General features: G+C 37.5%; 1 protein-coding gene across 1 annotated transcript in view; it reads left to right on the top strand.

Moving 5' to 3' along the window:
• Positions 1 to 15,986, top strand: part of DNAH11 (dynein axonemal heavy chain 11) — a 337,006-nt gene that overhangs the window by 186,343 nt on the left and 134,677 nt on the right. The window contains exons 53-54 of the mRNA XM_073238711.1: positions 5,622 to 5,745; positions 6,183 to 6,325. Coding sequence (XP_073094812.1) covers positions 5,622 to 5,745; positions 6,183 to 6,325 — 267 coding nt within the window. The remainder of the gene's footprint in view (positions 1 to 5,621; positions 5,746 to 6,182; positions 6,326 to 15,986) is intronic.

Raw genomic sequence — 15,986 nt, 5'->3', positions numbered from 1 at the left:
TAGCTTTGTACTATAGTTTGAAAGGAAGGGAGCATGCTACCTCTGGCTTTTCCTTTCTCTACACTGCTTTAGCTATTTGAAGTCTTTTGTGATTCCACACACATTTTAAAATTCTGGTTCCATGAAAAATGCCAATACAATTTTGAATGTATTCTATCTATAGATTGCTGTGGATTGTATGGACATTTTAATAATACTAATTCTTCCAATCCATGAACATGAAATATCTTTCCACTTATTTGTCTCTTCTTCAATTTTTTTCATCAATGTATTATAATTTTCAGTGTATAGGTCTTTCAACTCCTTGGTTATATTTATTCATAGGTATTCTTTTTTATGCAATTATAAATGGGATTGTTTTCTTATTTCTGTTTCTCATAGTTTGTTATTAGTGTATAGAAATGCAACTGATATGTGTATATTATTTTTATATCCTGCAACTTTACTGAATTCATATATTCTCACACTATTTTGGTGGAGTATTTGGGATTTTCTGTATATAGTATCACGTTATCTGCAAACAGTGACAGTTTTACTTCTTTCTTTTCATTTGCATGCCTTTTTTTTATTTTTCTTGCCTAATTGCAGTGACTAGGACTCTCACTACTATGTTGAATAAAAGTGAGAGCAGGAATCCTTGTCATGTTCCTGATCTTAGAAAGAAAACTTTCAGCTCTTTGCCATTGAGTATGATGTGAGCTGTGGGCACATCATATATGGCTTTTATCATGTTGAGGTAAATTCCTTAAATACCCATTTTGTTGAAAGTTTTCATCATAAATGGATGTTGAATTTTATAACATGATTTTTCTACATCTATTGAGATCATCATATGATTTTTATCTTTCATTATGTTAATGTGGCATATCACATCAATTGATTTGTGGATGTTGAACTATCCTTGCATCTCTGGAATAAATCTCACTTGGTCATGGTGTGTGATCCTTGTGTACTGCTAAATTTGTTTTTCTAATATTTTGTTGAGGATTTTTACATCTGTGATCATCAGGGATATTGACCTATAATTTTCTTATCTTGTGGCATCTTTGTTTGGCTTTGGTATCAGGGCAATTCTGGCCTTGTAAAATGAGCTTGAAAGCATTCCCCCCTCTCTTTCTTGGGAGAGTTTGAGAAGGATGTTTAACTCTTTGAATGTTTGGTAGAATTCACCAATGAAGCCATCTAGTTACAACTTTTGTTTGTGGAGAGGTTTTTCATTACTGATTCAATCTCCTTACTAGTAATTGGTCTATTCAGATTTTCTGTTTTTTCATGATTCAGTTTTGGAGGATTATATGTTCTAGGAATTTATCCATTTCTTCTAGATTGTCCAATTTGTTGATAAAATAATTGCTCATAGGAGTCTCTTATGACCCTTTGTATTTCTGTTGTGTCAGTTATGATTCTTTTATTTCTGTTTTTATTTGAGCCTTCTCTCTTTACTTTTTGGTGAGTCTAGTTAAATGTTTATCCATTTTGTTTATACAAAGAACCCACTCTTAGTTTCAGTGATCTTTTCTATTGCTGTTTTAGTCTCTATTTCATTTATTTCCATTCTTATCTCTGTTATTTCTACTAACTTTGGGCTTCCTTTGTTCTTCTTTTTCTAGTTTCTTTAGCTGTAGTTAGATTGTTTGAAATTTTTCTTGACTCCTCAGGTAGGCCTGTCTTATGAACCTCTCTCTTATAATGATCTTATAGCTTTTCCAGTTTTCTTCTTGTAATTGTTTCTAGTTTCATACCATTGTTTGTAATATTATTTCAGTTTTTTTAATTTACTGAGACTAGTTTTGTGACCTAAAATGTTATTCAGCCCAAAGAATTATCTATGTACACTTGAGAAGAATGTGTATTCTGTTGCTTAGGGATGGAATGTTCTATATATATCAAGTTCATCTGATTTAATATACTGTTTAAGGCCAATGTTCCCTTATTGATTGATCCATTGATGTAATGGAGTATCAAAGTCCCATAGTATTACTATATTGCTGTCAATTTTTCCCTTTATGTCTGTTAATATTTGCTTTAAATCTTTAAGTGTTCGAACATTGAATTAGGTAACCTATGTTGGTTAAGTATCTATTACCTCTAATTAGGTAATCTATGTTGGATGCATAAGTATTTACAAATGTTATAACATCTTCTTGGATTGACCCCTTTATCATTATATAATGCCCTTCTTTATCTTCTCTTACAGTCTTTGTTTTAAAGCCTATTTTGTCTGATATGAGTATAGCTACACCAATTGTCTTTTCATTTCCATTTGAGTGGAATATCTTTTTCCATCCTTTCCATCTGTGTGTGCTCTTAGATCTGAAGTGAGTCTCTTTTAGGCAACATATAGATAACTCCTGTTTTTTTTTTTATCAATTCAGCCACTCTGTCTTTTGATTGGAGAATTTAGTCCATTTACAGTTAAAGTAATTTTTTATAAGTGTTCACTTAATGCCATTTTATTGTCTTCTGGCTGTTTTTGTAGTTAGTCTGTTCCTCCCTCATCCTTTGGTATTCTTCCCTTGTAGCTTGATGCCTTTCTTTAGTGTTTAGATTCCTTTCTCATTATCTTTTGTATATCTACTATAAATTTTTGCTTTTTGGTTATCATTAGATTCACATAAAACAATGTTTATATGTTACAGTCTATTTTAAGTTAATAGCAACTTGAATTTGAATGCATCCTACAAAAAAACAACATTTTTTGCTCCCCCTGTATTTTATGTTTTGATGTCATTCTTTACATTTTTTTATATCCCTTAACTAATTATTGTCATCTAGTTAATTTTTACTACTTTTGTCTTTAGCTTTCATACTAGCTTTTTAAGTGGCTATTCCACTCCTTTACTATACATTTGTCTTTACCAGTGTGATTCTTATTTTTATATGTTTTCTTGTTATTATTTAGTGCCTTTTCTTTTCACATTAAATAATCCCCTTTAATTTTTTATTAGGCCAGATAATTGGTGATGAACTCCTTTAGCTTTTGCTTACCTGGAAAACTCCTTATCTTTCATTCAAATCTGAATGATAGCCTTGCTGGATAGAGTATTCTTGTTTGAAAGGCTTTTCTTTCTAGCACTTTGAATGTATCATGCCACTCCTTTCTAGCCTGCAAAGTTTTTTGCCCAAAAATCAGCTGATAGTCTTCTGGGGGTTCCCTTATACATAATGAGTTGTTTTTCTCTTGCTGCTTATAAGATTCTCTCTTTATCTTTAATTTTTGACATTTTATTATAATGTGTCTTATTGTGAATTTCTTTGTTTTCAACTGATTTGGAACTCCCTGTGCTTCCTGGACCTAGATATGTTCTTTCTCTCATTCATGTTAGGTAACTTTGCAGCCATTATTTCTTCCAATAAGTTTTCTGCTCCTTTTTCTCTCTCTCTCTTCTCCTTCTGGGATCTCTGTAATGCCAGTGTTATTCTGCTTGATGTTATTCCATAGGTCCCTTGAGCTGTCTTCATTTTTTAAAATTATTTTTTTCTTTTTGCTGCTCTGTTTGGGTGAGTTCTACTGCCTTGTCTTCCAGTTCACTGATCTGTTCTTCTTCTCCCTCTAGTCAGCCGTTGAACTCCTCTAGCATATTTTTTAGTTCAGTGATTGTATTTTTCAGCTCTGTGGCTTGTTTGGTACTTATACATTCTATCTCTGTTGAAATTCTCACTATATTTAACTATTTTTCTCCATTTCATTAAGGTCGTTTTGAGGTTTTTGTTGTTCTTTCAATTGGAACATATTCCTCTGTTTCCTCATTTTTTTTGACTCTATGTTTGTTTCTATGTATTAGATGAAACAGGTACCTCTCTCAGTTTTGAAAGAATAGGGAGAATTTTATTCTCCAACTTTTTCTTCTTAGACCTTTGAGATTGTCTAAGCAGCCTACTTTATTCTTGTTGGATCCCAGTTATTGAGGGTGTGCTAAGACTTGCCAGTGTTCCAAAGGGAGAGATCTCAGTCAGCACCCATTGGAAGTCAGATCCTTGGGCAGAACCTTTAGTATGCAAATACATATAGTCCTATGGGACTGCAATTGTAAACCCTGACAACCTCCAGACCAGGAGATCTGGAGGTGTCTTCTGGGTGACAGTTTTAAAAGTCAAGGCTTCAGATGAGTGTTTGAGTTCTGGGACATAGTAGCAAGCTGTGGAGAGCCAATATAGGGCTCAAAAATGGTGTCTCCCTGCCTACATTCTTTGAGAGTGCCTCTGTAGCTTCTAGATATATGGCAAATCTGTCTCTCAGGTTGCAGGTCCAGAAGAAATAGTTGAACCTTTTCACAGGTAGACTGGCAGTGTATTTCATTCTGCTGCCTGGTGTAGTAGCCTTCCTAGAACTGCTGTTCCCTTTGTTATAGTCCCATGGAGTGCAGAGATGCAAGCCTCTCTGGCCACCAGGGCTGGGCTATCAGGGGGCACCCTCTGTTTAGACTGTGCTCACTCACTAGCTGTAGTGAAGCTGTGGGAGAGAGCTGTCTGTAGGGCACATCCATGGCTTTAGCAAGGCAGGGGAAGAGTGCTGAGGATTGGGCATGCCCATGGCTTTATTGAGGTTGTGTCAATGCTTGCCCACCTATAGCAAGGTAGAGGGAAAGGGCAAACATGGCACTTGCTAGCACCTCCATGCCAAAGCCCCAACTGATTCCTGCCGTTTTGGCAGATACTTTTATATTGGCAACTGAATCTGCTTCACACATTATCTAGTCCCCTCTCAAACTGCTGCCTTTGCCTTGGGTCCCAGGGCAACTGAGTCTGTATGCAAGAAAGAAGTATCTCTGATCTCACATTCTACCAGGTCCCTGAATGTAAGCCCATTGATTTCCAAAGCCAGACATTTTGGTTACCTCACTTCCCAGTGTAGGTCCCAAGGGTTTGAATGTCTAATGTGAGGCACAAACCCTCACTCTTTAGGAACAGACTCCATCTCTGCCTCTTCTACCCATCTTGATGTGGTCCTTTTATCTCTTATTGTGGAGGGAATTTTCAGCTGGTTTTCAGTTCTTTTTCAGCAGGAATTATTCCATATGTAGCTATGGATTTGGGGTGTCCATGACGGGAGGTGGGTTCACATCTTCCAGTGTTGCCACCTTGGATCACCTCTCTCTCATATATTTTAAAAATTTTGCTTATTAATCACAACAGTACCTTTAAGATAGGTCTTAAAGTTTGTAGCAAGTGTTATTTTAAATAAAAAAAATCAAATCACATGCTTTCAGTATTCCTAAACAAAACTAAATAAATAACCAAACAAAAACTGTTTTCAACAAAATAGACAACTATTGAAATGAGCAGAAACTTCCTTTTATTGTGCTATTTGACAAAGGTGTTACTGAATTCATTTTCACTTTATTAGGAGGGAGTTGTTCATCAACAGCCTGTTTCATCCCTATGCTCCATTAAGCCACAAACATGATGCTCATCATTAATATGCCAGAAATGGAGATGATATCATGCCATTTGCCCCTATCACAGGGTTACTGAAAGGAAAGAATTTGTAAGCAGAGGGAAAGTACAGCATGCAGCTCTCGCATTATAGTTACTCAGTTCTTCCCAGCACTTGCACATATACTCCCAATGTTGCATCAGCATTTTATCAAAACATGACTGATGGCCTCCTTTCCTTGCAGGAAGATCTTGCCAATTTGTACATCAGAACTGGAGCCAAGAACATGCCCACTGTGTTCCTGCTGACAGACGCCCAGGTTCTAGATGAGAGCTTTCTTGTGCTGATTAATGACTTGCTGGCGTCAGGTGATTAAACCAACACATTTCTTGAAAGATCTTCCCCGATGACAAATTATCTGTAGTTTCAGTGAACTTTAAAGAGAGATAATTTGTCTTTGAGATGTTTGCTGGGCCAGTCTTTGGGGAGAAACCTATAAACCTAACTAATTTAAGGTGCACTGCTTTCTCAACTTATGGATGTGCAGTGCCTTGGAAGGGCTTCCAGTGAAGTAAATGTTATTCCTACATGTAGAGTTTAGTGGCTGTGTTTATCATAGCTTGTCTTCAATGTGTTATGTGTCTTGTAAATGAAAAAAAAAAGGAAAAATGGCATTTCTTGTTTCAAAGTCTTTATCATTTAAGCTGAACTTTGTATTATGCAGCATTTCAAGCATTAAAAAATCATACCTAAAATTTAAATTGTGACAGTCTTTAAGTAATTGTATTCATTCCTTTTGGAGCAGGAGAAATCCCAGATCTGTTCAGTGATGAAGATGCAGACAAGATAATTTCTGGAATTCGTAATGAAGTTCGTGGACTGAACATGGTGGACTCCAGAGAAAATTGTTGGAGATTCTTTCTGGCCAGAGTGCGACTGCACCTCAAAGTAGGAGACACTTGCTTTACTCACCTATTATTCAAAACCTGGTTTTGGAAGTACCATATAGTTCTACTTCAGGGTTCATATCATGAGTTTGAATCGCAGTCATTCATTGTGTAAGGACATCCAGTCATTCATTTGAGAGGAAGTTTGCAATTTAAAAAATTTTTTATTAAGGTATTATTGATATACACTCTTATGAAGGTTTCACATGAAAAAACAATGTGGTTACTACATTTACTCATATTATCAAGTCCCCACCTGTACCCTAATGCAGTCATTGTCCATCAGTGTAGTAAGATGCCACAGATTCACTGTTTGCCTTCTCTGTGCTACACTGTTTTCTACATGACCCCCCCACACCATGTGTACTAAACATAATATCCCTCAATCCCCATCTCCTCCCTCCCCAACAGCCCTCCCACACCCCCTCCCCTTTGGTAACCACTACTCTCTTCTTGGAGTCTGTGTGTCTGCTGCTATTTTGTTCCTTCAGTTTTGCTTCGTTGTCATACTCCACAAATGAGGGAAATCATTTGGCACTTGTCTTTCTCTGCCTGGCTTATTTCACTGAGCATAATGTCCCCTAGCTCCATCCATGTAGTTGCAAATGGTAGGATTTGTTTGTTTCTTATGGCTGAATAGTATTGCATTGTGTATATGTACCACCTCTTCTTTATCCATTCATCTACTGATGGACACTTAGGTTGCTTCCATATCTTGGCTGTTGTAAGTAGTACTGCAATAAACATAAGAGTGCATATGTCTTTTTTGAGTCTGAGAAGTTGTATTCTTTGGATAAATTCCAAAGAGTGGGATTCCTGGGCCAAACGGTATTTCTTTTTTAGTTTTTTGAGGAACCTCCATATTGCTTTTCACAGTGGTTGAACTAGCTTACATTCCCACCAGCAGTGTAGGAGGATTACCCTTTCTCTGCATACTTGTCAGCATTTGTTGTTCCTATCTTTTCAATGTTGGCCAGCCTAACTGGTGTTAGGTGGTATCTCATTGTGGTTTTAATTTGCATTTCTCTGATAATTAGCAATGTGGAGCATCTTTTCATGTGCCTGTTGGCCATCTGAATTTCTTCTTTGGAGAAATGTCTGTTCAGATTCTCAGTCCATTTTTTAATTGGTTTATTTGCTTTTTGGGTGTTGAGGCATGTGAGTTCTTTATATATTTTGGATGTTAAACCCTTGTCAGATATGTCATTTACAAATATATTCTCCCATACTGTAGGATGCATTTTTGTTCGGTTGATAGTGTCCTTTGCCATAGAGAAACTTTTTAGTTTGATGTAGTCCCATGTGTTCATTTTTGCTTTTGTTTCCCCGGCTCGAGGAGATGCATTCAGGAAGAAGTTGCTCATGCTTATATTGAGGAGATTTTACCTTTGTTGTCTTTTAAGAGTTTTATGGTTTCATGACTTACATTCAGGTCTTTGATCCATTTCAAGTTTAATTTGTGTATGGGGTTAAACAGTAATCTAATTTCATTCTCTTGCATGAAACTGTCCAGTTTTTCCAACAACAGTTGTTGAAGAGGCTGTCATTTCCCCATTGTATGTCCATGGCCCCTTTATCATATATTAATTGACCATATATGTTTGGGTTTATATCAAGGCTCTCTAGTCTGTTCCATTGGTCTATGGTTCTGTTCTTGTGCCAGTACCAAATTGTCTTGATTACTGTGGCTTTGTAATAGAGCTTGAAATTGGGGAGAATAATGCCCCCAGCCTTATTCTCCCTTCACAGGATTGCTTTGGCTATTCGGGGTCTTTTGTGGTTCCATATGAATCTTAGAACGATTTGCTCTAGTTCATTGAAGAATGACATTGGATTTTGATAGGAATTGTATTAAATCTATAGATTACTTCAGGCAGGATGGCTATTTTGACAATATTAATTCTTCCTATCCATGAACAAGGAATGTGTTTCCATTTATTGGTATCTTCTTTAATTTCTCTCATGAGTGTCTTGTAGTTTTCAGAGTATAGGTCTTTCACTTCCTTGGTTAGGTTTATTCCTAGGTATTTTATTCTTTTTGATGCAACTTTGAATGGAATTGTTTTCCTGATTTCTCTTTCTGATAGTTCATCATTAGTGTATAAATTTCTGTGTATTAATTTTGTGATCTGCAACGTTGCTGAATTCAGATATTAGATTTAGTAGTTTTGGAGTGGATTCTTTAGTTTTTTTATGTACAATATCATGATATCTGCAAACAGGGACAGTTTAACTTCTTCCTTGCCAATTGGGATGCCTTTTATTTCTTTGTGTTTTCTGACTGCCATGGCTAAGACTTCCAGTGCTGTGTTGAATAGAAATGGGGAGAGTGGGCATCCTTGTCTTGTTCCCGATCTTAAAGGAAAAGCTTTCAGCTTCTCACTGTTAAGTATAATGTAGTTGTGGGTTTGTCATATATAGCCTTTATTATGTTGAGGTACTTGTTCTCTATACCCATTTTGCTGAGGGTTTTTATCATGAATGGATGTTGAATTTTGTCAAATGCTTTTTCAGCATGTATGGAGATGATAATGTGATTTTTGTTCTTATTTTTCTTGATGTGGTGGATAATGTTGATGGATTTTCAAATACTGTAACATGCTTGCATCCCTGGAATAAATCCAACTTGATTATGATGGATGATCTTTTTGATGTATTTTTGAATTTGGTTTGCTAATATTTTGTTGAGTATTTTTGCCTCTATGTTCATTAGGGATATTGGTCTGTAGTTTTCTTTTTTTGTGGTGTCTTTGCCTGGTTTTGGTATTAGAGTGATACTGCCCTCACAGAATGAGTTTGGAAGTATTCCCTCTTCTTCTACTCTTTGGAAAACTTTAAGGAGGATGGGTATTAGTTCTTCATTAAATGTTTGATAAAATTCAGCGGTGAAGCTATCTGGTCCAGGGGTTTTGTTCTTATGTAGTTTTTTTATTACTAATTCAATTTCATTGCTGCTAATTGGTCTGTTTAGATTTTCTGTTTCTTTCTGGGTCAGCCTTGGAAGGTTATATTTTTCTAGATAGTTGTCCATTTCTTCTAGGTTTTCCAGTTTGTTGGCATGTAATTTTTCATAGTATTCTCTAATAATTCTTTGTATTTCTGTGGTGACCATCGTGATTTTTCCTTTCTCATTTCTGATTCTGTTTATGTGTGTAGACTCTCTTTTTTTCTTGATAAGTCTGGCTAGGGGTTTATCTATTTTGTTTATTTCCTTGAAGAACCAGCTCTTGCTTTCATTGATTGTTTCTATTGTTTTATTCTTCTTGATTTTATTTATTTCTTCTCTTATCTTTATTATGTCTCTCCATCTACTGACTTTGGGCCTCATTTGTTCTTCTTTGTCTAGTTTCGTTAATTGTGAATTTAGACTGCTCATATGGGATTGTTCTTCTTTCCTGAGTTAGGCCTGTATTGCAGTATACTTTCCTCTTAACACAGCCTTCACTGCATCACACAGATTTTATGGTGTTGAATCATTGTTGTCATTTGTCTCCATATATTGCTCGATTTCTGTTTTTATTTGTCATTGACCCATTGGTTATTTAGGAGCATGTTGTGAAGCCTCCATGTGTTTGTGGGATTTTTCATTTTCTTTGTGTAATTTATTTCTAGTTTCATACCTTTGTGGTCTGAGAAACTGGTTAGTACAATTTCAATCTTTTTGAATTGACCGAGGCTCTTTTTGTGCTCTAGTATATGATCTGTTCTTGAAAATGTTCCATGTGCAGTTGAGAAAAATATGTATTCTGCTGCTTTTGGGTGTATATTTCTGTAGATGTCCATTAGGACCAACTGTTCTAATGTGCTGTTCTGTGCCTCTGTGTCCTTACTTATTTTCTGTCTGGTTGATCTGTCCTTCAGAGTGAGTGGAGTGTTGAAATCTCCTAAAATGAATACATTGCATTCATTTCCCCTTTAGTATTTGTTTCCCATATGTAGGTGCTCCTGTGTTGGGCGCATAGATATTTATAATGGTTATATCTTCTTGTTGGATTGACCCCTTTATCATTATGTAATGTCCTTCTTTGTCTCTTGTAACTTTCGTCTGATACAAGTACTGCAACTCCTGCTTTTTTCTCTCTGTTAGTTGCATGAAATATCTTTATCCATCCCTTCTCTTTTAGTCTGTGTATGTCTTTGGGTTTAAAGTGAGTCTCTTGTAGGCAGCATGTAGATGGGTCTTGTTTTTTTATCCATTCAGTGGCTCTATGTCTTTTGATTGGTGCATTCAGTCCATTTACATTTAGGGTGATTATCGATAGGTATGTACTTATTGCCATTACAGACTTTAGATTTGTGGTTACCAAAGGTTCAAGGTTAACTTCCTTGCTATTTAAGAATCTAACTTAACTCAATATGCTATTACAAACACCACCTAAAGGTTCTTTTTTTTCCCTCCTTTTCTTCCACCTCCATTCTTTACTTATTAGGTATCATATTCTGTGCTCTTTGTCTATCCCTTGATTGATTTGGGGATAGTTTATTTAATTTTGCATTTACTTAGTAATTAACTGTTCTACTTTCTTTACTGTGGTTTTATTACTTCTGGTGACAGCTATTAAACCTTAGGAACACTTCCATCTATAGCAGTCCCCCCGAAATACACTGTAGAGATGGTTCGTGGGAGGTAAATTCTCTCAGCTTTTGCTTATCTGAAAATTGTTTAATCTTTCCTTCAAATTTTAATGATAATCTTGCCAGATAAAGTATTCTTGATTCCAGGCTTTTCTGCTTCATTTCATGAAATACATCATGCCACTCCCTTCTGGCCTGTAAGGTTTCTGCTGAGAAGTCTGATGATAGCCTGATGGACTTTCCTGTGTATGTGATCTTATTTCTCTCTCTGGCTGCTTTTAATAGTCTTTCCTTATCCTTGATCTCTGCTATTTTAATTACTATATGTCTTGGTGTTGTCTTCCTTGGGTCCCTTGTGTTGGGAGATCTGTGCACCTCCATGGCCTGAGAGACTATCTCTCCCCAGATTGGGGAAGTTTTCAGCAATTACCTCCTTAAAGACACTTTCTATCCCTTTTTCTCTCTTCTTCTTCTTCTGGTACCCCTATAATGTGAATATTGCTCTGTTTGGATTGGTCACACAGTTTTCTCAATATTCTTTCATTCTTAGAGATCCTTTTTTCTCTCTGTGCCTCAGCTTCTTTGTATTCCTCTTCTCTAATTTCTGTTCCATTTATTGGTCCTCCACCATATCTAATCTACTTTTAATACTCTCCATTGTGCTCTCCAATGATTGGATCTCCAACCGGAATTCATTCCTGAGTTCTTGAATATTTTTCTGTACCTCTATGAGCATGTTAATGATTTTTATTTTGAAACCCCTTTCAGGAAGATTCATGAGGTTGATTTCATTAGAATATTTCTCAGGTGTTGTATTCATAATTTTACTCTGAACCAGGTTTCTTTGGCATTTCATATTTGTATATGGCACCCTCTAGTGCTCAGAGGCTCTACTCTCTGCAGCTGCTCAGCTTCTGAAGCAATGTCTGGGGTCACAGTGGTTTGGTACCTGGGGGGATGAAAGAGCTATTTCCTGCTTCCCAGCTGCTATGCCTGCCTCCACTACCAGAACCAGTGGGCCAAGCACACAGGTCTAAGCCTCTATGCTTTGCATTTGTAGTTGCTGTAGACCAGGCTTCCCTCTGTCTGGCCTAACAACAGGGTAGTGTTTGCCAGTTTGCAAGCCAGGTGGGGCTGGCTGGGAGAAAGGTGCACTAGGCTGCGTATCACAGAGGGGATCCTTAGAGCTGTGTAGCCAGCCAGGGAGCTGGAGCGCCTGAAGATCGAGAAAGTTACCAACCTGCTGGGCAGAGTGCACCCAGACAATTTTGTCTACCTGTTCTTTCTCCTGAGCAGAAAGCTCTGTGCAGTCCTCACCCCTTTAGCAGCCCTCTTGCTGTTAGAAAGTCTCTCAGACTGCCTGCCTTTCTTTTGTCCCAGAGCAGCCAGATATGGATCCCCACTTTCCACAAGCAGCTGGAATCTCAGTCTCTCCAGATATTCTGCCTGTCTTAGCTTTACAACCCTCTAATCACGAGAGTACCATGAAAGCACCATGAAATGTAGGTTTGTGCTCCCAGAGCAGATCTCTGGATTTAGGTATTCAGGAGTCCCAGGAACTCCACTCCCTCTCCAGTCTGCTTCTCTTCCTCCCACCGGTGAGCTGGGGTTGGGGAAGTGCTTGGGTCCAGTCAGGCCATGGCTTTGGTACGTTACCCTGTTCTGTGAGGTTTATTCTTTTCTCCAGGTGTATGCAGTGTGTCGCAGCCCTCTTTCCTGTTGCTTTTTCAGGATTAGTTATATTAATTATATTTTCATATTATATGCGGTTTTAGGAGGAAGCCTCTGTCTCACCTCTCATGCCAGCATCTTTAATCCTCTTCTAATGTTTGCATTTTTTATGCCCATGTCTGAGTGTACCTTCCTCATATTTCCTATGATGCTAACCTCCTACAAAGCATCATGCTGAGCAGATGGTGTGCTACTCAATTGAACTGGATGATGTGGCCTCTGTCCTTGAGGAATTTATGCTATTATAGGGGACAAGAGCCCTCACAAATAATGGTTGTACAGGAGCGATTGGAAGTTGTGCCATTGGAGGGTGCAGCATCTGTCCAAACTACAGTAGGCCCTCCTGGAGGAAGTGGTGTACCACCTGTCAAGCATGGATTCGAATTCATAGGGGATTAATGAGGTGGGAAAGAAGTTTCACAGAGAGGAAATAGCATCTATACAAGAGTAAGAGTAGACTGTACAGTACATATTTGGAGAAACCCAAGATAGCTCTAAATAACTGGAACATAGGGTTTCTATTGGGAGACTGGGGTACATCAGGCTGGGAAAGTAAATTGGGATGAGGTATGGGGGTTGTAAACCATTAAGGGAGCAATGGTAGAGGTATGAATTAAGGAATTATTTCAGTACTTCAGGGCAAATAATGTAAGTGTATGACTCAGACCTGAGGCAAAACCCAGGGTTCTTCCCCACAGATTACTCTATGCTTCAGTGTAGCTTGCAGGGATAGAATAGAACCAAATAACGGCAGCAGTAAAGATTAAGTATTATAAGAAAACAAGGAATACCTTCAAAGTTGTGGCAGGAAGCCAATTTAAGGAAAATTCAGGTTTCTTTGTATAAAAATGGTTAGTAACTTAGAAAAGTTTCTACTTTGCTTTTTCTAGTATTCCATGCCTGAAAGTTAGTAATAGGCTCCAGGGCTGCAGTAGAGCCTGCAGAGTGTAAGGAAAGGGGTTGAGTCAGAACCTTAGACAAGAATGTATCTCTGCCTAGAGGTGCAACTCCAGAGGGAAAATATGTTCCCAGCCCTGGGCAAATAACCTTACAACCCCAAATCAATCAAAGGGAGAAATAAAGTGGGGGAAACCCATTTATTGCTCACAAGTAGTTGTCTGCTCCTTCTTGCCCCTGTCTCTCTTGACGTGCTTGCAGAAAGGACCCCACCAAACCTCTCTGGTCCAGGTGTGTCCTCACTCCCCACCCCCCTTGTAATCACCTATTGATATGGAGATGGACTACTTCTCTCCACCCCTTGGAAACACGTACTGACATGGAGATGCACTAAGACCAGGTGAGACATTTGGTAATATTGCAATTTTATCCACAAGAGTAACTGTCAGACTCTCTTCTACCCTATTATTTCAGATCAGATTCCATGTTAATCTTATTGAGCATTTCTGGGCTGAGGTTAGATCAGAATTTATGATTCAGTTGACTAAAGAGCTTTCTCCCCATCAAAAATGTGGCTAATAACATGTTTGTCAGGTTGTAACAAGGCCAGGGATTTCTCTCTGTTCCATTGTGGTATTTTTAGATCCCACTTGCTTTATGACATGGAAAAACAAGTACAATGATAAAATTTTATAGAATAATGTCATAAATCACTGGCTCTCAGTCTTTTCCTCAGAGCAGTGGAATCAACATCACCTCCAAACTAAACATGCACATTCTCTAGTCCCACCCCAAACCTCTGAATCAGAAATTCTGGGAGGGACCCAGCAATCTTTTGTTAACCAATCCCTCCAGGAGATTCTGAGGCATGCTGAACTCTGGGAATTGTTAAAAATAATGCTAAAATGAGCATCCTTTACATGTATCTTTTATACACAACTTGGCCTTCTTCAGGAGGATGAATTCCTAGAATTGCCAGTTCTATAGCTTGTAGTGTGCCTGCCCATTTTTTGGTGCTCTTCGTACAGATGGGGTCAAGGTCCTCTCTCCTTGAACCTGGGCAGGCTTATGATAACATCAGCTAATGGGGTAGGGTACAGTAGGGCAGAAGTGATGCTGAGCAACTTCTGAGGCTGTCATAAAGGGCCCACTTTCCCATCAAATTGTATGTGATTTTGTTCGCAAGATTTCTATGTATATTAAGCAATTAGTCTTGTATATGTGTCTCTCATATTTTTCTTAGTCTATTATTTGTTTTTAAATGTAAGTATGATACATGTTTATTTATAACTTTAAAGTTCTGAAAAGTTTTTATATTTGATTAATCAGTGTTTTCCTTTATGAATTTGGGGTTCATTAAGAATTTAGGACAGTGTTTTTGTCTCCAACATGATAAAACTCTTCACAAAAAGCAGCTGGAACTCAATAGGGCAACAAATAAGAGAATATTCAAGAAGAGTTCCTTAAAGCCTCCCGTGTCACTGAGTCCAGGTGAGCTGACCATATATACCCTCACTCGTCATGGATCATAGATGTGTGCTTTCTTGTCTTGCCTGTCTCTCCTGCCAGCACATATCCTGCTGCTTCCTGCCTCGTGGTCACAAGGCAAGTACACAGAGGTAGGGTCTGTATTCCAGGCAGGAAGAAGGAAAGTAAAGAAAATTCAGGGGCTCTCTGTATCAGGAAACCAGATTCTCCCCTAAATCCTAAGCTTACATCTTACCACAAATGTGTCACATGCAACCTCTGCCCACCAGGGAATCTGGGCAAGTGAATATTTGATCTTATTGCACGGCCTTTATGAATAAAATTGGGAATAAATTTTGGAATTGTAGCTGTATCAGTCATTCCAGTACCTGTGTGCTGTATCTGGAATGTATAAATGATTATATATGGTAAAGAGTGAGCTGAGAGGTTTTAGGTCCTTTTTTTCCAAAAAGATACCTTTTTATCTCAACACCATGTATTTGTTCCTTACCACCTTTATTATATAACAGAGAGCTGAATTAATTGAGTCTAATTCTAGAGTCTCTATTCTCTTTTCTTGATAAGTTTCTCTACTACTGATCCTAGCCTTGTACTGTAAATTATTAAAGTTTTGTTATACATTTTAATATCTAATATCAAATTGCTTCTTTTTGTCTAGTTTTTCTTTATTCTCACATGTTCATACTTCTGGATAAACATCAAAGTCATTTCGTCTAATTCTAAATATATTCCATTTTAATTTTGATTGAAATCATCCTGAATGTTTAATTTATATCAGGGAGAATTTGATCTTTATGATATAAAGTCTCCTCTTTATATCATATTATTTTTCTTGAGAAATATTTCTTAAGGTTTTCAGATGGTACATAGTTTCTTTTCTTGGTGGATATCATATAGCCTTACAGTAATATTTTGTCTTTCCTAATATTCTATTTATCTGCTCTCCTCTCTCATTGCATTGGCAAATCTAG

This window comes from Manis javanica, chromosome 6 (assembly GCF_040802235.1).
Source record: "Manis javanica isolate MJ-LG chromosome 6, MJ_LKY, whole genome shotgun sequence".
Classification (NCBI taxonomy): Eukaryota; Metazoa; Chordata; class Mammalia; order Pholidota; family Manidae; genus Manis; species Manis javanica.
This window is presented reverse-complemented; position numbering and strand designations above follow the sequence as displayed.